Here is a 25,891-nt window from a genome sequence, read left to right as displayed (position 1 = left end):
CTGCAGGTGGCAGCAGAGGCTTTGCATTAACTTTGCTCTGCGCCTGTCTGCTCAAATACAGCTGTGTCGCAAACTGAGACCATCGGACTTTCCTGATGTTTCGGCTGTAATTGGACGTCACTAACTAACCCCATGCTGTGTGCAATAAAACCAGTCAGTGCTGTGGTGCTAAATACGTAAATTCACATAAATACATTAGGTGTGAGGAACAACCCAGTCCATCTAACACAGTTCATTTTATAACCCAAGTCTGACTACATTTTACTATAAGTGGGTTGATAACCTCATTGTGGCCTACGCACGTCTAAAACTTCAGCTGTGACACATTTAATCTCCAATTAGATCATAAATGTTGACCCAGGAAATGTTTGAAACATTTGAGGGGATTTTCCAACTCGCACAGAAAGGCATCATTATCTCTGTAGAGACACTGAGCAGATATTTTCGCACGTTAAATCAAACTAACTAAATGTTTCATTTTGGATCTAAGGAGATAAAAACAATTTCTTCCTGTTTGAAGAAAAAATGGATTTTCAGTTCAGCTGTGAAATAAAGAAATGATTGATTCCTCTAGGACTACACAGTGTATGTAATCAATATACAGGATCTGTTTATCAGTGAAAATGTCTCCCCCCCAAAAAAACAAATACTACAAAAAGCAGAATTTTCCCTTCTTGGTCTTTCGCTGGGTCTCATCCCTCTTTTTCTTCCTCGCTCCCCTGCTCTCTCTTCCTGGTTCCCACGCTTGTAGACTGATCATTAGCTGGGATTTACTGTGGGAAATGATAAGCGAGCAGACTTATCACACAGAGACTGCTACGACAGCAATAAAGGCCCAACCTCACAAGTGCTACATAACAGAGTCGAATAGAATTAAATAGAGCTGAATGGTAGAAACTGTCAAGTAAAAGTACCAGTTAATGTTCTTATTTTACACAGTTTAATCTGTAGTGGAATGTACATGTACTTAACTAGTGTACTTCAGTATACATTTGAGGTACTTGTACAACTGTATTGAGTGTTTTTCCAGTGTATGCATCTTTACACTTCTACTTCACTATATGTAAGAGTCAAATTTTGTACTTTTTTCTCCATTACAGCAATTTAATAACTTAAAGGGTAACTCCACCAATTTTACACATTAAAGGTTGTTTACAGGTCTTGGGGAGCACTATTGCATATGTGAAAAAAATCTTGTGAAGCCTTTTGTGGCTCCAGAAGAAGCTGCATGTAATCTGATTAATTGCCTCCAGTGATGTCACTCAGCAGCTAAGATGCATTGTGGGTAATGTAGGTGCCAGGTTTTGAAAAGGGAGAAGAATGTACTCTAGTGCTGTTGTATCTATTTTGATTGTTTGTTTTTAAACCATCCATAATGAGTCCAACAGTGTTATGTGGTGCTATGCTGGACCAGTTGACTGTTTTTCTAAACCTGGCGCCTACATTACCCACTATGCATCTTAACTGCATCACTGGAGGCAGTTTATCAGATTACATGCAGCTTCCTCTGGAGCCACAAAAGACTATTTTTTGTGGAGTGGAGGTGGAGTTACCTTTTAAGTTACTAGTTACTTTACAGATCACGAATACAAAATATGAATCAATTCATAGATTATAGTATCTGATTATATGGTAAGCTAAAATAATTAATTATTATTATTAAAATAATTAAAATTAGCTTGCAAATATACACTGATCAGACATAACATTATGATTACCTGCCTAATATTGTGAAGGTTCCCCTTGTGCAGCCAAAACAGCTCTGACCTGTCAAGACATGGACTTAAGACCTCTGAGGGTGTCCATCTTACAGATGCTCGATCAGATTGGGATCTGGGGAATTTGGAGGCCCGGTCAACACCTTGGGCCCTTTATTGTGTTCCTCGAGCTGTTCCTGAGCAGTGTTTGCGGTGTGTCAGGGCACATTGTCCTGCTGGGGGGCCACTGCCATCGGGTAGTGTTGTTGTGATGAGGGGGTGTACTTGGTCCACAACAGTGTTTGGATGGGTGGTGCGTGTCAAGTGGCATTCACATGAATGCCAGCACCCAAGGTTTCCCAGCAGAACATCGCATTGTGATGAGATGATCAATGTTATTCACGTCAACTGTCAGTGGTTTTAATGTTGTGGCTGATCGGTGTATATATATGACTAACCCAGTATTTTTACACTGTAGTATTGTTACTTTTACATATGTAGAAGACCTGAATAGTTTTCCCACCACTGTTGTTTAGTCTTAAAAAGCACAGAGTTGTATTTCCAACACTTGCACATTGACATTTTCACCCAGCTGTACATGCATAAAATGAGGTAATAGGGGGTGCAGTACTCATTTTTGTCCATAGGGGTCAGTGTGGAGCCACCACTAGCTTGCTCCCTCATTGCAGTGAGGTGAAAAAAAACCTCCACCACCACAGAGAATGAATTGTAAAACCACTAGGAATTATTCTCCAGCTTAACGTAGCAGGAGCTGGAGGAAATGGCTGCTACACTGACAAATGCATCGGTGCTGAAGACTAGTCTTGGATTTAATCAAAGCAATTGACGTGTGTAAAGTGACACTGTATTGATCACATTTTAGTCACCTCCCTCCCCCTTCACCAGGAGATAAGAGCTCAGGGTAGGTGGCAGCACAGTGCCAGTGGAGATGGAGGATCAACATCTAGTTCAAGGACGCTCCATGCAGTGGGACGTGGGATTGGGGCCTTGGAAGGTGCCCCCTTCCTTTGGTACTACACATGCTGCCAAATGACTGGAGTATATTCTAAAAGAACCAGTTTGTACGATGTGTCATCTGACCAAAAAAGTGTTCATAGACGGTCTGAAAACTAGGGTGGAAAGGCAGCCGTCATAGAGAAGCGATAAATGGTCAAGTATGTGGATACCGGTCTCTCATGGAAGGCATGCATGGTGTTGCAGTCGCTGGTTCAAATGAAAAGTGACAGAAATAATTAAAAGAGAAATTCAAATCCTGCTTTCTGTTTCACCTTCACAAGGCCAGCCGAAGTCGTGTGACGTTGTGAATGTCGGGCTTTTGCTTTTGTAAAGTTAAAGAAATAGTTGGATGCAGGTTAAGATGTGGGGAGAGGGTGTTCAGATGCATTAAGAACAGCTGAAAAGCACTTCTTATCAGGTCTTAATCCACTCATGATGACTCTGGCTGTCTGTGTTCTGGCTCAAAAGCAAAGTATAAAACATATTAAGCTTCAAAAAGACCCTTAATAGATTCATTCATTTTAGGTACAGCTTAAAGTCCAGAAGTGGAACATTGAAAAATCTGCCTGTCACATCTTGGAGATTTTTTGGATGGCCCCATCGGGAATTTGAACACTTCACTTTGAACACTAATATCAAAATCTAATGTGTGCATAAATAATTCAGTGATTCGAGATCAGCTATTGGCCACATCTGCTGTAAAGTATGCGAGCACTCAGCTGGCAGGACCAGGATTTAGTTGTGGTTTTTAATACAGCTCCTCTTAACACATCTCCTCCAACCTGCAGAGATTATTTATATTTTTGCTAATCCAAAATGTCCATAATGTGTCAGGAAAAGCCCAGAGCAGAATCTCCTGGAGACACAACAGGTGAAAACATTTCTTTAAGGTTTTGGGCTATTTTGCTTCCATAATAGGCTAATGTGGAGAAAATGTCCATGGCTTTTTTTTAGTTCAGATTTCTGTCAATATCTTATGTTTTGTCTTGAAATATATGGAATTGTTTGTTTTTTCCAGAAATCCAGAGATCTTGACTTCAGTAGCGCTGACTGTTTATCCACCACACCTTTATTCTAGTTTTATTCTCAAAGTTTTTACAGAGGCATTAATTCATTTATCTCTCATAGCCTGAATATTTTATTCCAAAAATGATGAAGTGTTAGAAAGAGATATCCAAACTTCCCTCAAAATGAAACATGATTTTTTTTGCCTTATCCAATGTTTGGATTTGTGTTCTGGAAATGAATACAAGTTAGTGCATATTAAGTTAGATAATGCAGCATGTGCATATTGAAATATACATTTTTAGAAATAATCATCCTCGTGTAGGTAATCAACAGGGGAAGATTCATGGTGACATCTCTGAGTCAAAAATTGTATCTTTACGATTGTATCCTAAGATGACTCAATAGGAATGAACATGCCACAGGTCATGTTGTAGAAATCAACAACAGACAACACCTGTAATATCTTAGTGCCTCAATAAGTTATTGTGATGGAAGTTGTCTCTCTGTGTGAACCACAGAGGGGAAAATTAAGAGCCAGACAAAATAACAGCAGCATTCCCTGCAGTCATAGTCCTGATGGACTGTGCACCTTCATTAACCTCTCTAGTGTAAGCACAGGTTGACAGCACATGTAGGAACACAGTCGCCAAAATGAACATCAAGTCAACATCTGTCTATTTCGACTGTTTGCTACCTTAATTTGGTACAGATGTTGGAGATCTTCATCAGACAAGCAAAAGCTGAACATCTAAATATGCTCGGCATGACTCTCATTCGCGCTTCACCATCCCCACGATGAAATCATCTAGAAAATCTCATTTTTGCAGCGCACATACAGGCGAGTAGGAGTTGGACAGAACACAAGAATCCTACTAAGACTCCGATGAGGCTGTTTCACAGGGGAAAAGGTGCACTGCCAACGCCCACGCTGCTGTGCACATACAGTATTCTGCTGTTACTGCACTCTTATCTCCGCTCGCCCTCCCTGTGGACTCAAATACACGCGTTATCTCTCTCTCTCTCACACACACACACACACACATCTACACACAGACCCTTGCATGCTCTTTGCAATTAGCTCATACTATATGCAAGCAAGAATTTTACACATGCACATCACACACCTGTGCATGCACAAGGTTCCTCACACACACACAAAAACACACACACACCCTCCTGTATTTACCGTCGGGGTCCTGTGAGACTATTTGGCATGCTACCCTCTTTATAGCTCACCTCAACCAGCATTTGATGGTCACTTTAACAGGCATCATCTAATATTTATTGACCTGCTCCGCTGTGGGGTTTAATGCTGGCCGTTGGGTCTGCGCTGTGGTTAACCTCTTGCAGCTTAGCGTAGCATAGCGCTTTAACAGCATGGAAACCTCATTTCTCTGACTTCTTGAGGTTCCCTCACGCTGCGAGCTCGCTGGGAGGCTCTCCTTTCAGTCATGGTTTGAAAGGATGCCACACGCTCCCCGCAGCTCCGAGAGCTTTGCACCTCGGCTGTTAATTGTTAAAAGCATTTTTGACTTTTATTGTAAAAGAGTGCAACAGCTGTTTGACCCATGTTTCAGGTGGAGGGACCAGCTTTAAACGTGATATCATTTTGCTGTACTAAACATGTCGTCTCCATAAGCTCTTTGTCATCTGTGAAGGACAATCCACTCGCTTCTCATTTAATACCAAAGTCAAACTGTTTCTTCATTTGCTCTTCGCCCGTCAGACTACCAGAGAAGAGACACTAAACATTAAAGTGCAGCATCATTTGCCATCAGCCACTACAATAACCTTTATTTTGCTCGCCCCACCCCACACTGTGTCTGTGTTGTGCTAATGATGCAGGGTGACAAGAGGTCTGATCTGAACCTCAGATTTTCATCACAATAGAACTCAATGTGAAAAGGACCCCAGACAGGACGAACTAGATTCAAAACAGACCTAAAATAGACCAGATTATGGTTACGTTAAAAGAGATTAGGGTTAGGGAACCAGAGAGTCTGCTCGGATCGGGTTTTGTGCTGCATTCACATGGATTCAGGTTGTTTACAGAGAATAGAATAAAATATATCAAATACAATTATTTTGTCTAGTATTTTATGTAATTATTCTAGTAATAGCTGGATCACCCATGTTTTCTGCAGTACATCCGTTTGTAAATCCTGCTGCAGAGTATAGCGAAAGTTAGAATGGCAATGTCATTTACCGTTACTGTTAGTACTTCTCTGCTAGCTTCACCTAATTTTACCATCCTGCTCCCATGATATCCCATTTGCAGTCTACCATCTGTCTGAATCCACGTGAATGCAGCATCAGACATATTGCAGGCATTCTCCTTCCTTCCACTATAGCGTTTTCATAGTGATTTCCCCTTCGCTACTGGAAACAATAACGATAACCTGAGAGCGAGCAATGGCAGTTATCCTAACCCTAACCTGGCTGCTAACAGTGTAAAGTAGGGGTGTATTTTAAAACAAAGATTTATCAAAATGAGCATTCGATATCGACAATTTCGACAATTTAAATACAGTATCGATGATACTGTTTCAGAGATCCTTTATTGATGAGAAGAGGGTTCACTTGTAGAGGAAAAACTGAACTGAACTAAATTGATAACATTGCCAAAGATCCTTGATTAATTTACTTGAGAAGATGGTTTACTCTGGACAGTTTTGAGACACTAAACAACAAGGCTGGTATTTTTTGTTGAACTCTTGGAATCTTTGTTTTTGGTGAATATTATTTCATCTTGTTTAACCCTAATCTGCAAATACTGTAGCACCAGGTTAAAGTAAAGCTGTTGTTGTAAAATATCCCTTTCTTTTTAAAGAAGAATGTGAAAATGTAACCATTGTCAGAGCATAAAAGTATAATAATAGCATAGCTGTATCCCAGCCTTTGTGCCACCCAAGACAATCATGATTGGGTTAAATAAATACAAACAATCCAGAGCATTTTCCCCCTTGTAGCATAATGATAATGGTTGAAGCCAGACCTTTCTCCAACGCTGGAACGTTGGTCTGGCCGGAAAAGACTAGACATATTGAGACTCTGGCCACTACCCATTTAGACTGACATGATTCTCGGGTCAGGTAGGTCTCACTGAGGTTCTCAAGTATTCGATATGGTACAGTGAATGAGTAACATGTCAGACCGTGTGGCTCCATGTTTTCATTTGTTTGTAACAAAGCAGGGTGACCTAATTCTAACCCACTAAATTGAGGTATCATGAGACATATTTTTAGGTTTTACATTTGTAGAAGGATCTTTGTGCGGTGTGTGGGGCCAGATCAGATTTTAAGTGTTCTTAAAAGGTAATGAATAAGTAATGTCACCTCTCTGGCAGGGGGAAGCCTGAGCTGGTGTGTGCAGCCGAGAGAAACAAACTTGAAGCAGTGAGTTGGTCATGAGCAGCTCTCATGAATCAAAGTCCTGCTCAGGTATTATCCAGGGTCGCCCCCCTGTTTGAGTATTGAACGAAGAAAGATTGGAAACTGAAACGTTTTACTGTGTTTTATATTTTTGCATGATGTGACCTGACACAGAAAGTCACAGCGCTGCACATCCTCCCTCTATCATAGCTTCCTCTGCCATTCTTCTGCTTGTCATTTTCCACAGAACACAATTATTCAGCTACATCAGCGAAGTACTTTGTGCCGTGTGTGTGTTTGTGTGTGTGTGTTTGTATGGGGGATTGGGGGATTCTTGTGTGTGTGTTTATGTGTGTTCTTGAGTGCTTCCCCAGCGAGCTGCCTAAGACACGGCAGCACCCGCCCTGCTTCTGGTAATTGGATGTGACCTCACAACTTGACCAGCAACAATAATTGTGCACACACACACACGCAAATTCACACACACTCCAATCGCAGGGGATTTTACGCCACTGGAATACAATTACAGGCCAATAACAGACGGCCACAAAGGAAGGATTAGTGTTGGAACTGGCAACCTTCATGTGTCTACATGGTCATTACAGACGGATCTGGCAACCTCAAGGCGTTAACCCCCAATACGACTCTCAGGGTTCATGTGTATGCATGGGTGTGTGTGTTTGTGTGCGTACCTCAAGTTTAGATAGCCTAATTTAATTTGTTGGTGTCGGGAGAGTTTTGTTGTTATGTAGATTACTGACAGGAAGTTCTCTCCAGATTCAGCTCACACATATACACATAAGAAATAACTGAGCTGCTAAATACGAGAAGTTAGTGGTGGTTTCTAAATAAAAGTCATGCTGCGAAGCACAATGAGGGTGTTTTTGAACCACCAACTGTAATATGGATGGAGCTTCCAGGTCTGAGAAGTGAAGCCAGTGCAGAAATCCCTTAAACCTCTTTTCTTCTAAGCTGGCTGGCTTCAAAAAAAGTTGTATGTAAGCTTATGAGAAAATGACCCTACTTCTCACTTGAGTTATTACTTCAGTAAACGGTTTCCTAATGAGTTTATGGTCTCAATTCTTAGTTTTAAGTCTTGTTCAACACAGCATGATGTTCATTTTGTAAATTTTGGTCCCATTTAATATTAAAATCAACATTTGAGTAATCACTAGGGTGTGGATACCTTTGTCCTCAGGTTCTCAATCAGATCCAATAAAGAATTCCAACCTCTCGTAAACATGGTAAATTCTTGCTTAATGGCAGTAATCTCAAACTCGAGGTTATGTCTAGTTGGTAACCCCAGATATCTCACAAGAGTGACAATTTTAACCCAAATAATCATCTTTTTCTCACCTCATTTAAGTGATTTTGTAAAATGTAACCACATCTTAACCACACATTTTAAGACATAATTGGTTTGTATGATGTGCACAATAAAGAAAAAACAAATCTAGCAAGAGTTTTCGCAAATTACCGTGTAGCATTTAGCTAAACTTGAGGCTTCATAACAGAAGTCCACAAACCAGTGAGTGACGTCATGGTGGGTTTACACTTGATTTAAACTAACCTGCCATTTCCTTTTTACCTGAGAAAGAAATGTGTTACATTATTATTATTTTCATTACTTTGAATTTGTTACTTTTATAAGCTACAATACTGGAAGATTTTAATGTAAATCATGGTTCTCTTTGTCTCTGTACCATGTGATTCTGTTTGTGTCACAATATGGATACCAGTCTTTACTCCCTAATGGACATTTTTAAATTGTAACTCATGATTTTGTTTACTATAAAAATCTATTTGGCTTATTAAAAAATCAGACTGTAACCGATGCCTTTTTTAAATCTAATCCCTCATCTTCTCCCTCTGCTTCCCCATCTCCTCACCCTCTTTCTGTCATGTCCACCCACAGTCGGGGAGGGCAGGAATCTGGTTCCTATGGACCCGAACGGTCTGTCAGACCCCTACGTGAAGCTCAAACTGATCCCAGATCCCCGCAGCGAGAGCAAACAGAAGACCAAGACCATAAAGTGCTGCCTCAACCCCACCTGGAATGAGACTTTTAAATTGTAAGGCTGCTGATTTCTTATTTATGTATGTTGTTTGTCTGTTTTTCCCTTTGCTCTCTTCTCCTCCATTAAGTCTTTTCCCCATTTGATCTCCGTCTCTTCATCTCTCTCTCACTCAGTGCACTGTTTCATCACATTATGCTCGGCTTTCCAAGCGTGTGTAACCGCTGGCGCTCAGAAAAAAAACATCTGGCTCCTTTTATTCATCAAACCTTGCTTTTGGGGTCTTTTCCCACAGTTGGCTCCAGTTACATCCTTAATAAGCTACATCACAGTGTGCATGGAAGAGGATTTGCATTTTCAGGCATCTGTGTGCAGATGTTCAGTTTGAAAGAGTTTTTTTTTTTTTTGCACCTGCCCAATAAATCAAAATGAGAGATGACAGAAGAGTTTTAATAAACTGCTGCAAACATGTTGTCTCAATGTAATACAAATGTGTACTAGGCCACAAACTGCTACAGAAGTACATGAATGGAAATAAAACTGCTTTCATGTGGCTTTAAGAGTCAAAAACTTAACAACAAATGGTCAAATATTTTAAAAAACACCTATAGGTATCTCTCTCAGCTATCACCCAACTGTTGATTGTCCCTGCTTCTCTCGCAGCCACCTGAAGGAGTACGATAAGGACCGCCGTCTGTCGGTGGAGGTGTGGGACTGGGACCTGACCAGCCGCAACGACTTCATGGGATCCCTGTCCTTCGGCATCTCAGAGCTCCAGAAACTAGGAGTGGATGGATGGTGAGATTAAAGGAGGGATGGATGGTGGGAGGGAGGGAGGGAGGGAGGGAGGGAGGGAGGAGGTGGAGAGACATGAAGCAAAGAAACAGCACAGGTAGAGGAGGAGGGAGAGCGAAGGTGACCTTGTTCATTACTGCACTGTTGGAGAAATACTTTAGTTGGTGCTCTTCTTTTTATTCTGGTGATACTTAGTGCCAAGGCATCTCCACCCTGTCTCTTTATCTCTTTTTCTTTATCTCCCCACCTCCCTCCCTCCCTCCCTCCCTCTGGTTCAGTCTCTATATCTCTCTGTCTCCCTCTCTTTTTGCTGACGCTGCTCTGTCAGGGTTTTTAATGAGATGCCAGCGTTTGAGGTGGAATGGTGGAGGTGCGAGAGAGATGCCATTAAAAAGGATGATATTCAGAGCAGGAGGAACCTGTGCAAGAGTGTATTTTGTGTGTGCCAGAGGGAGGAACAGAGTGAGAGTGACATGAACATAACAGCTGAGGTTTAAAGCTACGATCCTGTATGTTTCTACATGTTACTTTCTTCTGTTGGAAGTGTTTGAGTCGAGTCTGTGACTTAATCTTAAACTTTAGCGCTTAAAAATATCCTTCACTGAAAACCTGCTTTAGTTCATTTTTTAATTTCGTATGATATTTATTGTTAAGTCAGACAAGGTGATGTAGCATAACCTGAGCTACTTCATTACTATCAGAGTTTATTAAGTTATGGACGACAATACGTTTTCTCTGAGGAAAAATAGAGCTGAAAGTAGCGAATATGATTGGCCTCTGACACACCCACCTATAATATATGATAATGTGTGCTTTCTGATTCCACCCCATTTCCAAGTGCACCAGGTGAGACTGGCCTGGGAATTGCTGAAAGTGCATTTGGCAAAAATGTTGCAAGGAGGCTCCATTATAGCAAAATATTATATTTAATAATAAAAGTAATAATCATATCATATTTGAAACAAACTTCTGGCACTTGAAGTTTAAGTAGTGAGAACACAGCTGCTTGGTGGCATCTAGATGCCAACAATATAGCAAGCTAGCTAGTGGGTGAGATAATTCAAGGAATGCAAAAGCATAATAACAGAGGAGGCTGTTGGGAATCAACATTATAATCAACATTTCCCTCAGGCATAATATTAAAAAGAAATACACTCTACAATTAAAATTACTATACTATTACTATTACTAAAAATATTAATGTCACAACTCCAAAGTCATGAATACCTCAAGAAAGGGACTCCTCTATAAATGTGAACCATATGTGTGACTGCCTGAGATTGCTAAATGAGTCAGTGTAAACTGACAATAAAGTTGTATGGTATGGTATGGTCTGGTATGGTATCGTACCGTACGCATGGTATGGTATGGTATGGTATGGTATGGTATCGTACCGTACGCATGGTATGGTATTGTATGGTATGGTATCATTTCGTATCGTATCTTATCGTAAACTAAAACTTGCAGACAGTGACACTTTAAAGTGAAAATGTCTGATTGATCAGGTTGTTAAGCTCCGTCTCAGGATGATAGATTGTCAACAGCAGCGGCATAAAAGCCTTTTAAAACGGTTGTTGTGTGTTGACGGCACAGCCCACATACAGCGATGACTATTTAGCGCCAAACAAGCCAATTAACTGAAATAATTAAAACAGCGTGTTGCGGATAAAAATTGTCACATCCAACATGAGTCACAGTTGTAAACAGGATCAACTGTGCAAAAGTCAAAAGTTTAGCTCTGTGTCACTCAAGCATAATCCCAATGTTATTTACTATTAATATGGTTGTGATTCTGGAGGTATGAGGTTGTGGTGTAATGAAGCCAATGTGAAAAATTGTATTTTATTGATTTTGTTAAAGGATAAGCATCTCAGCTGTGTTTTGGGCCCATCTCTGTCAGGCTTTGCTAGATCACCATGAAGGAGAGTAAATGACTAAATAATCAGCCGATTATTCTTCGAATGGGTTCACTAACCGTCAGCGGCTTCAGCTAATGGCAGCAGTTAAACGCTTAAATTGTATAAACTAATTGTGAATTGATTTGACTGGAAATATTCTCTCTCTTCAGGTTTAAGCTGCTCTCCCAGGAAGAAGGCGAGTACTTCAATGTTCCCGTCGCTCCGGAGGGGGAGGAGGGCAACGAGGAGCTACGGCAGAAATTTGAGGTGTGTATGTGCGTGCGCATTTGTACAATTACGTCTATTTGTGTTTTTATGTGGAAGCGTTTGCCAATATGTGTCTTCAAATGTGTCGGTATGGTATGCTTGTGAATGTGTGTGTGCGCACAGTGCATCTGTGTGTGTCCGAGTGAGAGCCTCTCTGGGAGAGCTGTTAGCAGTTGGCAGGCACACTTATAGTACCATCCGGTCTGGCACACTGCAGGTCCAGACGTGTGTGTGCGTGTGTGTGTGTGTGTGTGTGTGTGTCTGACCAGTAGGCCCACTCATTAACACATTTGGCAGTGAAGAGGGTAACCCTTCTCTGTGCCTTTCCTCTTTTTTCTTCTCTTTTCCGCTTCTCCTTCTGTGTTTCTGACATTAGGGCCACAACACATCAGAGTCATTCTGAAAAGTGTTGATCAGAGAGTTAAGTGGAGCAGTTTGGGGACCATTTCACCTTTTGTTTTCTCACCTGTCCCTGCTTCAGCACTAGTTGTAGTTGGAGGATCACCAGCAGATGGTTAGCTTAGCTTAGCACATGAACTGGAAACAGTGCAGAAAAGCTAACCTAGCTCTGTCCACAGGTAACAACATCCGCCTGCATTACTAATTTTCATGTTGTGTGTTGTATGTTTACTCATACACATTGAGTTTTAGTACTCAGTATGCTGGTAAGCTAATTATGTTATCGTCCTCCTGTTTACAGTCTTTGTCCTTGGTTAGCTAACAAACTGCTGGTTGAAGCTTCATATTCACCGTATAGACCAGCCCATCTTCACCATAAAAATGGCTGTATTGTCTGCAAACAGCTTGGTTTTGATGGGACCAAAGGAGGACATCTGGTGATATAGTATAAGAGCCACAGGTTGGGCTGTTCCACTGCCACATTTCAAGTCAAACCAAGCTGCGCAGATTTGCTTTTCCATCACCAGTTTTATAGCACCGAGTTGGACGGGATGGACCTGCTCCAGAGTAGGGCCAAAGTGGGCCCGCCCCACCTCCAAGCGGGCTGCAGTGACATCTCGCAACCGCGGCTAATCCATGACTACCCCCAAATGAGCCTGTCTTGAGACTCAACTCATGTCTGTGCAGGAAACCTGAGAGAAAGGTGTTTTTAGTTTAGTTTCTCTCCAGTGTCCCTGTTGGTACTTTCAGTTCCATTTTACTGTTTCATTATTTTTGCTTTCAGCTGTTTCTGGAGTCGTGTTAAGTTACTGCAGGAGTTTTATGTCCAAAATGACATCAGTGCACTGAAACAGTAAACTTTTGCATTTTTTTCATTAAAAATGACCCCAAGCATCTTTTTCTGCATTATGTTTTCTGAAAAAAAGTTTTCGTATCATATCGGACAACATATACACTGCTAGGCCCAATGTCTGCCCATAATATCAGCCCACTGAGGTATCGGTCGGGCTGTAGTTGCGGTCAAATTCAGGTTGTAGAGAAGTGTTGTGAGACAAGATTATTTTCATTGTTAAATGTGTGTTCAGTTTAGAGTCTGGATGTTGTTTTTACAGGGTGGTATTGTAGCTTTCTCTCCTCCATGTCTCTCCTCTCTTCCTCCTCCCTGTCTTCATTGTGCTTCCCTCTCTCTCCTTCACTTATCTGTTTTGTCCTCCGTCACCTTCAGTGCCCCCCTGTGTGTCTCTCTGTCTTTATCTGTTTTTTCCTCTCTCCATCTCCTCAAGGTCATGGTCCTCAGACGTTCACTGAGACACAATCTCAGGGGGCCAGCTATCACATGCGAGCACACGCACACACACACTCATGTAGGCAACTCCTAGGGTGAAGCTCTCAGAGAGATGGCAGAGAGAAAGGAAGACACAGACAGAGAGAGAGAGAGAAGTCGGTCTAAAAAAATAAATTTTTACAGTTAAAATTGGGTGCAAGTGCAATATGTAAGAATTGTAGTTGAAAACATTCAAAAATGAACTCAAATTATTAACAGAAAGTGCAAAAATAACAGTTTTGACGCTATGACATCTATGTATAGTGTTGCACAGATATCTACTGATTATAGCACGATAAATAGCTAGCCCTTCCCAGTCCAAAGTTCCTGTGGTAGCAGTATACAGTTCCCTGGTCCCAGAGCTCCCAGTCAGGACTGCTATCAGTAAGCAGCAGTTAGCGATTACTCTGGTGATATTCTGCCCTGTATGTTTTGAGCATGAACTCAGGGGGGCAATTCTTACATATTGCACCTTTTAAAGTTAAAGTTTTAACATGTTCTTACATTTTTTCTACTACACAAAGGCTGCATTATGACAATAACTGGGATGAGCCGATTCATAATGAATTGTACAGATGCATTTATTATATTATTAATAAATTACACATTATTATATTATCATATTAATCTGTCAGTGTACGCGTCTGTTTCGCATCCGTTGCCCCATGGAATTGAATTACATTTCCACCATCAATTAACTACGTAAATACTCTTTATCCAAAAAAGCAAAAACCACCTCGAGTCAGTGTCTGTGAATCAGATTTTGCTGCTGCCATTCATCCTTTTTTCCGACTGTTCATAATGTGTGGACACATGGCTGTATACAGAGAGACAGACAGAGAGAACAGCATTCATCTCTAAAGGCTCTGAGAGTGTTGCCTTCAGCATGCTCTGCTGCTCACAAATACCTCGACTGCTCCTCTGTGTGTGTTTGTGTGTGTGTCAGAACAGATGGAGACGGATAGAGCCTTTTATCCATTGATGAGTTGAGAATCGTATGGGTTGCACCACTCACGCACACACACTCACACAACACACACAAACAGTGCAGGGAGCGGCAGAGTACTTGGATGCTTCACTCTGACAATTTTCAAGACAAGGCAGCAGAGAAATGACTGCACAAGAACCGAAGGAGTGCAGAGAGCCTCAATGTGGATCAGCAATTTGAGATAAGATATAATAAGATGTACTCATCCTGCACCTCTGTCTCTGAGAGTGTAGGCATTTTGTTAATGTCTTAAGACCGTCCTTTAAATTGAAGCATGGCTTAACAAAGTGGAGGGTAAGATTATAATTAGATTAGATTTTTAAGATTATAAAAGTTTCTTACGGCAGAGACAGGACGAGAGAACGAGACAAGGTCGAGGCAGAGACGGAAAGAGAGTTGGAAATGAAACGGAGTGAATAGAGAAAAGAGACAGGGAAGTGACAGACATGAATAAATGGAGAGTCAGAGACACAGGCCAAATTTATAAAGATGAAGTAGAAATGAATTTTATATAAAAGAAAGATGGTACAAAAACTTTCAGTGTGAGTGGGAGAGAGTGGTTGAAGGACAGAAACAAGGGAAGTGGTGACAGTCATGATTGAATAGAGTGGCAGACTCACAGGGAGGCCATATTTGTTATGGAAAGTGTGAAGTGGAGTGTAAAGTGCCTGCACGGAATACATGAAATAGAATGAAGCAAAAGGCTAAAAAAAACTTTCCTTTTTAACATAGTTATCAATTCCTCTCCTGTCTCTCCAGCAAAAGTGCTCTCTGTGATATTAAAATACCCCAATTTTTTTAAGTAGAGGCTGTGAATCTTTATGGGGACTTTAAAGCCTGCATTTATTTATATTACCTTTGACTTGTGAAAAATTTAGTTCTACTTAAAATATCAATGTAAAGTCAAGCTTCTCATATTTTTGTTCATTTTAGTGCTGGCAGTGAAATTGGATGACCTTTCTCCCATCATCCTAAATATGGCAGTATTTCAGTAACTCGATTGGCATATTTAGCATTTTTTTCTAGATAATTAGTAGCATATGTGTTTCTTCATCACCATCAATCACACCATCCTCCTCTCCCACCTTGAGTTCTGCTTCAGTATCCCTGGCACTGCCCTGTAGTGGTTCAAATCGCACCTCCCTGACCGCCACCAGTTCATTAGTTTCAATAAATCCAACTCTAAGACAGCCCCAGTTTCTCATGGTGTCCCTCAAGGTTCTATGCTCGTTCTCCTCTACTTCATCTTCTACATGCTTCCCCTTGGTCACATTATATGCCACTATGGCCTCCATTTTCAATGTTATGCCGATGACAACCAGCTCTATATCTTCAGCAAATCCACTGCTGCTAGCGAACACCCACACAAACTGCCTTACGGATATAAAATCCTGGCAGTGACAGTGGCCCCCCTCTTCATCCTCTACATGTTTCACCTTGGTTGCATTATACGCCACTATGGCTTCCTTTTTCAATGCCGACGGTACCCGGCTCTACTTCTCCACCAAATTGCCTATAAGACCTTCATCTGCCCCAAAACTTTCATCCAATCCTTCCAAGGCTTTTAATTTTGCCCTCTGCATCGATGGCTTTACTGTTACTGCTTCCACACACATTCGTAACCTTGTCTTTTTATGCTGACATTTCCTTTACTGTTTCTTTCACAACAGCTACCACCCACATGTTTTGGTTTTTGGTTTTTGTGCTCAAAACCTATTCAGTGTCAATTATGAAATGAAGCTGGTTGCAGGTTCCAATCCCAGGAACAATGTGGTTGAAGAAAAATAAATCTCTTTTTAGAAAAATAAATCTCTTTTTAAAGGCCCTGCATGACCAGCTGCTCCATTCAACTTTTTAAAAGGTGCCTTATGTAAGCATTTTAGTCTAAAACGTTCAAAAATTTGAAATAAATAAAAAGAAATAACAGTTCTGACACTGTCAGAGAAACCTTATAGTGTTGCAGAGATATCTGCTGAAGTTAGCATGCTAACCAGCTAGCCCTGTGCTTGAAAACCTCTTTCTCACAGCTGTCCAATGCTACTGTGCCAGCGGTGTAATATGCTGTGATAGTACAGCTAGCTGCACGGCTAACTCGGCTAACAAGATAACAGAAGCTACAGTCATGGATGGATTTCAATTTTTACATATTGCACCTTTAATGTTAGCATGCCTAAATATATAACAGTTATGTGCCAACTCAACCCTCTTTTGGTCCATTTTTAGCCTGTGTCCTGGAGGTTGTATCTAATGTAGTCCAATGTGTTCTCTTCCTCCCATCTAGAGAGCTAAGATCGGGCCAGGCAAGATCACAGAAGGGAAGTCAGCTAATGCTGCATCCCGGTTCGATTCCAATGGCAACCAAGATCGCATGAAGCTGGCTGACTTTAACTTCCTGATGGTTCTGGGCAAGGGGAGCTTCGGCAAGGTGAGGCCTTGGTGTCTATGTCTGTCTTGTCTGCCACTTAGTATGTACCGCAGATCACAGCAAATCCTGATATACTGCCCGCAGTTTTTCTGCTCATACCCAGTACTCTGAAAGAACATATCATAGTATGGTAGCCATCGTACGTATGCTAAGATGCACAGCTAAGTATGTTGGTGCTGTAATTGTTTACTTTGAAGAAAACCTCTGTTAGCATTTGTCTGTGTTTGCGTTTGACTGAGCCGCACAGCTCTGTATCCACACACGGAGCTTAGAGGAAAAGAGAAGATGGACAGAAAGAGAAGATAGAGATGGAAGGAATTAAAGGAGGCGAAGCGCAGGTAGACAGAGATGGATGAAGGGAGAGAGAGAGAGACGAGGAGGATGAAGTGACAGGCGGAGAGAGTGATGAAAGGAGAGAGAGAGAGAGACGGAGATGCGAGAGCATGGCGGAAAGGTTGACATGAATGAATTGAGAGAGAGGTAAAAACGTCAGACTGAATGAAAGGAGAGGAGAGCGAGGAGGGAGGTGGGGGGGAACCTTGGAGAGGGTAAGACTGACGTGAATGAATGAAAATCGAGGCAGGAAACAGAAAAGAATGGGAAGATGTGGTGTGAGAGAAAATTTGGTAAACGGCGGGTAGAACAAGCAAGGATGGAGAGAGAGGGAGAGAGAGAGCATTGTCTGTGTACCAGACCTGTATGCCGGCAGCCTGTTTCCATGGTAACAGGCATTTAAAGCAACACTGATGCGTCAATGTGGAGAGACTGAGCCGAGGGTCGATCATTACTGGAATACCCGACACACACACACACGCAGATTCCCAAAATGTGCACAGATACACACCTTCTGTAGACACACATGTGCAGCCTGTGCCGGAGCGTACAGAGACACACACCTGCACGCATGCATGTACACACATTCCTCATTCAGGCGTATTCTATGTACAGTACACGCACACACACACATAACCACATGCACAAACAGGCATTCATGTGGTGTGTGTGTCATTTAAATTTTTCCTGAGTTTGTGTGGGAGGCTGGTACCTTCAGAGCCTCAGTGTCTGAGGACATCTGCATCACAATACTGCTGCTAACAGTTCTCTGTGCATGGTCACTGTGTGATGATAACACACACACACACACATATCTCATGGGCAGACACAGGCAAGAGCATGCATCAACGTGATCTGCAAAGTCATGTCTTTATACAGACACCAAAAGCATGCAAGCATAAACACACATAAATACACACGTATGATGCAGCATTTAGTGGGTTAGCGTATGTTTATTTGTTTTTAAACAGTATCCAAACATGATTCCAGGCCACAACAAAGGTATACATTACAGCACTCAGAAAGCTGTAGAAAAACTTAACAATAAGCTTCATTGTCAGAACATAATGCATTGTAATTGTAATAGTTGACAGTTGACAGTTGGTGGGTTGTTTGTTTATGGTATCAGGCTGCTGTCAATCAAATCTAATCAAACCACACCAACAGAGTCCCGATGAAGCAGATTAGATGAATTTTGACTGTTGAACAACTACAGGTTTTGTTATTATTCCAAAATACTGAATGTTGTAGATAAAAACAAAAACAAGATTTGAAACTTACCTTTTAGGGGCTTCAGTCGACCTCACGGCAACGCAGGCCCAAACTTGTGATCTTATTGTGATCTGCTGTCAGCTAGCACAAAGGAATACAATAAGGACATATAAAAGTTTGATTACATTAAAAAATAATCATCAAAAGCCTGTTTTCTTTTAGCGGTAAAGACAGTAAATGTCTGAGGACCTGAGGAAGTCTCACTGTCTCCTGCCTTGACTGTGTGCGTGGGGCTAGAGAGCAAACACACACTGCCTCGTTGGACATGATCCATTGAACTGTACACACTGTGTGATATATGACAGCTTAGAATAATACAACACAGCCTGCTGTAATACAACACAGTGCAGCACCACGCAGTGCAGTGGAGTGTGGTTTCATTAGTTTTCCCTGGGTAAATTCACTCTGCAAGGTCAGCAGAGAAAACACAGTGGCATCATTTACGACATATGACAGTTAATATCCCGAGGACTGCTTTTCTGTCAAATGACCCTGAACAACTTTCTTGGATAAAAAGGGCGTCGCCGATAGTGACAAACGACACGATTCATAGTAGAGTGGCCGGTTCATGAATGACACTGTAACCAAAATAACCTTGAGTAGGACGCTGATCCTCGATGAGATCATGAAATGCAACTCGGACGCTTCGCGCATCAGCAGGCTGCCTAAAATTACATGCAAAAGATAAAAGGTGTAATGAATCAAATGTGTCAGCAGGGATAGCGTGTAATGATGCCAAAAAGCTCCGGTTGTTACTTTGTGCGTCGCTCGTGTGCAGAGGCGTTTTGATTTTGGACGAAACCCTGTGGTTTTATGTCTTCTTTCTCTTGTCCTTGTCCTTGTGGTTGCATAAAATGAGCTTTGGGCCAGATGGTGTCCTTCCTCTCAGTTTCAACTTTATAGAGTTTGTATTTACATAGAGTCACACTGGCACCATATGTGATGAGTCCACACATACACAGACACACACTCACAGCGTCTTTTAAAGGATACCACCAGAGTAGATGACAGATATCTAAACTTTAATGATTACGATTGGAGCGCACATTCTTGAACTGTGGCTGCCCTCTATGCAAACACATCCTCACACACACACACACACACACTTATACCTGTACGTCTTTGTCCATCTGTGCTGCATTCCCTGTAGTACCCCGAACCCAATAACCCCTCTACATTATCATGTCTGAATATTTATAAGGCATGAACAGCAAAACTGCAAAGTTTCCGATCTCATAGGAGGGAAAAATATGAAGTGGACATAAGGTCACTCTTATTGCTCTATTCTTTGGAAAGAATAATTAGTGTGATATGTTTTCCATTTACATGAGTAAGCTGACATCCATCTATCAATTTCTAATGACTAAGCAGGTAGTGGTTCTGCTCACTGAACACAGATGCAGAAGAAGTCTTCTCAATGTGGAGATTAACCCTTTGTTTAATTTGCACAATGGTCTGTCTAAGATCTTGTCTATCTTGGTTCCCTAGACAAACGGTATGTTAAACACATCAATAAATCAATCAAACTCAGCTTAATTTGAACATTTGAGCAGTTGCATAATTTCCGAGTCACTAAATTGACCCCGTGTTTTATGCAAATTAACACAAGAAACGTAATAATAGCTTTTAATATGAAATACGATTGAATGAAAGATCCTTTGCTGAGGTCCCAAAACTCAATTAGCCTCGTGGGAACTACAAACACACCATGCTAGCCATGCAATGTAAAGCTCAGCCATTTTTCTTCTCGCCGGTTCACTGCCTTGTTTTAAGATAAAACGCTGAAGTACTTTTATGAGTTTTAGAGTGATAGGCTGTGCAGTCAGTCGACTTGTTTCAGCAGTGTAGAAAAGAGACTTTATCTGTGCTGATAAATTACACAAGTTACAGCTTTCCTCAGTTTCTGACAGTTGTCTTGCATCTGAAGCGTGGAAACTTGGAGTTTTTTTGCTATTAGCAAACTGTCAAAGTTTTTGCAGAGAAATGGTGATCTTGAGCTTGTGTAGTCTGACTTTTTAAAGTCAAAACTAAGTTGCCAAGACATTCTAATGATTCGCTGTTGCTCTAATCTCAAGTGATGTTCTGATGCATCTGACTTCCCATTTTAAAGGTCATCTTGATGACATTTTTATGTAGACAAATAATTTTTTTGTAGCAGAAAGGTGCAGAATAAAAGTATCTAATTTCCTTAAAAACATGATCATGATTGCCGAGTAATAATTTTAAAGATTTATGTCGGGTCCAAAATGATTGTTTTGTTTATCTCTGTGGGAGAATTCTGACGGTTGGTTCCAGCTTCTAACGTTTGTCAGCCAATAGTATAACGGCGTAGGTATCATGTGAACCCTTTATTGAAAGAGCTATGGCGCTTGTTACAAATTCAACTATAATGATTGTGTTCAACATTTTAGGAAATAAACATTTTGTCAGTCCGTTCTATGTAAGGCAGTTAGCTTAGCTTAGCAGCTAAGCTAACTGCTTATTAGTGATTTGTGAGTAATTACTGTATATCTCTCTTTTGTAATCTGTGAAACAAATAAAAATAAAAAAAAACAATTAGCAGTTTTCCTGACTCCAGGAAGTTACTGCCACTGGCCGAGAAATGGTCCAATAAATAGCGCCTGTAAGACAAAACCACACTTTGGCTTTTACAGATTAAACAAACAAGATATAACGTGTTAATTAGTGAGCTTTAGAGGCGCTGGTAGGGAGATTTTGTTACCTTAAGACATAGCCATGCTAGCCGTTTCCCTCTGTTGACAGTCTTTATGCTGACCTAAGCTAAATGTCCTGGCTATAACCTTGTATTGAACAGACATAATAGATGTAAGAGTGTATTATTCTCATCCAACTCTCTGCAAGAAAGCAAAAAAAACTGTGTTTCTCATAATCTTCAACTATTGCATTAAAGCTCCTCTTTGTGAAGCTTTCTATACAAACAGCACAGACCTCTTCAACAGTTACATTTGCCCTAATATTTCCCCAGTACACATCTCAGTCTAGTGAGTTGAACTCCTGTGGCCTGGTCACAGGCCTGCTTCAAATTTTATGATATGACCTGCGAGCTGAGACTTGACCTACATTTTGCCTGCTATTTGTAGCAGCAGCTACTGGATTGTTCAGGAAGGAAGATATGAGGACAGGAGAGAAGAAAGCAGGAGGAACATAGAGAGGAGAGGAATCAAGAAACAGGAGGGAAGGAATGGTGGAAAAGGAGAAGGAGAACAGGATATCTGAGAGAGGAAGATGAGACAGAAACGTTTCCTCTTCTGTTTGAGAGACTGTGAGCAGTATCAGTCTGACCTTGGCTAACAGACATCTAAACTGCTGAGTACACACACACACACACACACACACACACACATAGACACAGCAACGCAGAGGCATCACTTGGCATCTGTTGGTCGACCTCCACAGGAATCAGCAGCCACAGATTATACATGAAACCACCCATGGTGTGTGTGTTTAGTGTTTATTAATGTGCGTGTGTCTCACAAGTTGTAATTACAGGCAGTCGTGCCTCCGGACTTCACAATTAAAACAAATAGGATTTCTGGATTGCTTGACTGCTGCCAATCTCTTCTTCTGCCATTCCCTCGGTCCTTCCAATCCTCCTGTCCTTCGTCTATCCCTAACGTTTTAAATCCTAGTCTCCTCAACCCATTCACCTTCTTTTATCTCCATCCGGCCCCACACTGTGTGCCCTAAAGAAAAAAAGAAATATGAAATAATCCCCTCTTTCTTTCTCTTCTCTTTCTTTTCTACTTTTTCTCCTCTGTGATGTTTGTGAAGGGCAAAGAGAAGCTAAAAAGAAGGAAAATCTTGTAAAAGTCCGAAAAAAAACTTGCTTGTAAGGCAAATTTTTGATCCAACTGCTGCCCTTCCTCTTCCTCTTGCTGCATTTCATCAAGATCATGCTGAATGACTAATGAAGGCCTCTTACTGTGCGATCTGTGCTGCCATCTTTGGTTGCCCATTCGACTTTGGCTCCCAGAGACGGTCACCTTCACAAAGTGTTGCCCTTACTGTTGCTATAACTGTCAAGCTGTGCTGGTTAGGGTTAGAGTAAAAATATCAATGTTCGCCACTAAAATCTTATATATTGCTCCTTAAACTGGAGTAGCTGGAGTATTTCCAAAATCCAAAAAAGACCTGTAACACCAAAAACAACACTTGTGAGGTAATCATACGCTCCCTAACCTCTGGAAGTAATGTTGGGTTATTACTGTAGGTAATAAGATATTCAGCCTGACATGTTAACAGCTGCGTCTTACACCAGAGCGGATAAACACAAATACTTCCAGCTCTGTGGCCAGAGCTTGCTTTTTATTCTCGCTGCATTCTCAAAATGAGAGAAGCACAAAGGGATGATGCAAGTTGATGACATGTGTGCGTTTTCTTTTTTTTCATAAACTCTTAGTGCTACGATTCACCAGGAATTTATATCACAATGTGACATGCCTCAGAATTGATATTGTGCAGTCTGACACAAATTGCAAATTTTATTAGATCAATCTCGTGCAGAGTTACAAGCAATCTCACCATGTGGGAGCCTTTTATCACCTCCTTTCCTTCTGTCCTGTCTTTCTATTGCTCCTATTTTCACTGTCCTCAGATGACATCTTGAAAAATGATGAACCAGTTTTCTCTCTCCGTCCCACCTGTCCTTAGCCTCTTTATTTTCACTTTGATCGTCTAACCCACAACAGTCACAGTCTCAGACACATTCCTTCATCCCTGCCCTTTACAGTACCTCCTATCCTCTTCCTATTTTTCCCTGCACCCTTCTCTCTTCCAAGGTGATGTTGGTATGAAGTCATGACAGGGAGCTGTGTGCCAATAAGATTTTGAAGACTGATGAATTAACCGCCCATGTGTTTCCCATCTTTCCTCTCTCCTCCTCTGTGTAGGTGATGCTGGCAGAGCGTAAAGGGACGGAGGAACTGTACGCTGTGAAGATCCTGAAGAAGGACGTCGTGATCCAGGATGATGATGTTGAATGCACCATGGTGGAGAAGAGAGTGTTAGCGTTGGCTGGGAAGCCGCCGTTCTTAACACAGCTGCACTCCACCTTCCAGAGCATGGTGGGTGGGCCGACGTGTTTCACAGCATTTATTATATGAACCCTTTTTCTTCAATTAATTAAGAACACTGTTACAACTTCCTTGTCTTGATGCCTTCTTTGTTAGAGCAACAGTGCCAAGTTCATATCATATCCATCATCTGTCCATTACATTAAGGATATAGTCAGTAAATGGTTAGTTTAGCTTTGCGCTAAGGCAGGAAAAAAGGAGAAACAGCTCCCACCCTACTAGCTCCTCTAAAACTTGCTAACTAACACGTAATATAACATTTGTTTAATCCATACAAGAACCGAACGGTGATGACAAGATTAAGGAAATAAATATTCTGGCACATAACCCTTCATAAAACTGCAAAACGTGTTCATCTCCATTCGTTTTTGTTTGGATTTAACAAACAAGACAAACGGTAACGTGTTCATTCATGACCTTTAGGTGCTAGTAGGCGGATTTTGTTACCTTTCAACAGGTCAAGGCTAGCAGTTTCCCCCTGTTTCCAGTCTCTATGCTAAGCTAAGCTAACCAGCTGCTGGCTGCTTCTTCATATTAAAGCTAATGGACAGATGTAAAAGTGGTATCAATCTTCTCATCTAACTCTCATCTATTATATTATCCACCCTGTTTAAATCAGTGACTGTAGACTAAATGACAGAAGCATCTTTGTATAATACAGTACAGTCGTTTGGATTAATGGCAGGACTGTGCTGTTCGACTGCATTCGTCTTTGTAAGGTCCACCTAATAAACTGGCACACACACACAAACACAGTTTACTTAGAGAGGGACTAGTTTATCTCCTTGCTGTATATGGCAATATACGTGCTATGTCCTTTCTTAATGATTTTTACAGCCCTGTCTGTTGTTCAGCATCAAACCTTTTACACTGATAAAACATTAATAAAAGAAAAACATTAACATCTACTATGACAAAGTAAAAGAATGATAAGGCGGGAAAGTGGAAACTAGTGACTACTAAGTGCGGACAACTTTATATTAAGGTCTTTGTAATAAGTGTAAGTTAAAAGGTAATAAGGACCTTACAAGTCTTTATAAGATGCCTACTAAAATGAGTAAACTATATAAAAATTGATTATAGCATCATAAACATGTTTATTGTCAGATTATAAGACATGATATGCACTTATAATTGTTTTAAAACGTTAATAAAAAACATATACGTTTCTTATGATATATTGTTTGTAAAATCATTGCAAACACATTAAGTAGGTTTAACAAACTTATGATGTCATTGTTAAACCATTACTCAGCTTTTTTGTTGCTTTATTTAGATTAATACATACTTCATTACACATTTATTTAAAGCTGTGCTTTTTGCAGCTACCAGATGTGAAGCAAGAACAATTAGCTTCATTAATCCTTTATTAGGCTTTTGTTAATGTTCCTAAGCATCTATAAACTGTTAACAAGTTAATAAATGTTTATTATACTATCATCAACACTTATTAATGTTAATACGTAACTTATAAGGGCCTTATTACCTATTAACTAAAGCTTCTTACAAGGACCTTAAAAAAATACTCTTTCCATTTTCCGTTCTTTGCCAGCTGAACTGACAGCCTTCGTGGGGCTCTCCACCTCCACATGATATTTGATATGAAGGGAGCCTCAGCGCGGTGTCCTGCTGAAGGGCAGAGTCGCACTGCTGGTGAGCGCTGTGGTCTGAACAGCAGCCACCCTGCCAGCTGTCACCAGCTCACAGCTGGAATACACAGGCCGATTCATGCTCATCTGCTGACGTATAATCCATATTACACTACAGATGAGTCAACAGAGGAGTAAATATAGCTCGCTGCTTTCATACTTCACACTGAGCACATGTCATTTACATGCACTGCATAAACACACATGTTTTCATCGGTTCGTAAACAAAATGTGCGGCGAGTCCGTTTGAGGTTGTGGTTAAAGGCTCGACAAATAAAGTTGACCTGGCCTACACGCACACACACACACACACACACACACACACACACACAAACCATAA

General features: G+C 41.0%; 1 protein-coding gene across 1 annotated transcript in view; it reads left to right on the top strand.

Moving 5' to 3' along the window:
• LOC141020069 (protein kinase C beta type-like) overlaps positions 1–25,891 on the top strand; it is a 93,828-nt gene that overhangs the window by 53,112 nt on the left and 14,825 nt on the right. Inside the window, exons 6-10 of the mRNA XM_073495115.1 lie at positions 9,009–9,165; positions 9,772–9,906; positions 11,972–12,068; positions 17,061–17,204; positions 23,720–23,893. Of these exons, the coding sequence (XP_073351216.1) occupies positions 9,009–9,165; positions 9,772–9,906; positions 11,972–12,068; positions 17,061–17,204; positions 23,720–23,893 (707 nt within the window). The remainder of the gene's footprint in view (positions 1–9,008; positions 9,166–9,771; positions 9,907–11,971; positions 12,069–17,060; positions 17,205–23,719; positions 23,894–25,891) is intronic.

The sequence above is a fragment of the Pagrus major genome, chromosome 23 (assembly GCF_040436345.1).
Source record: "Pagrus major chromosome 23, Pma_NU_1.0".
Lineage (NCBI taxonomy): Eukaryota > Metazoa > Chordata > Actinopteri > Spariformes > Sparidae > Pagrus > Pagrus major.
Note: the sequence above shows the minus strand (reverse complement) of the source record. Positions and strands in the feature narration are given on the sequence as shown.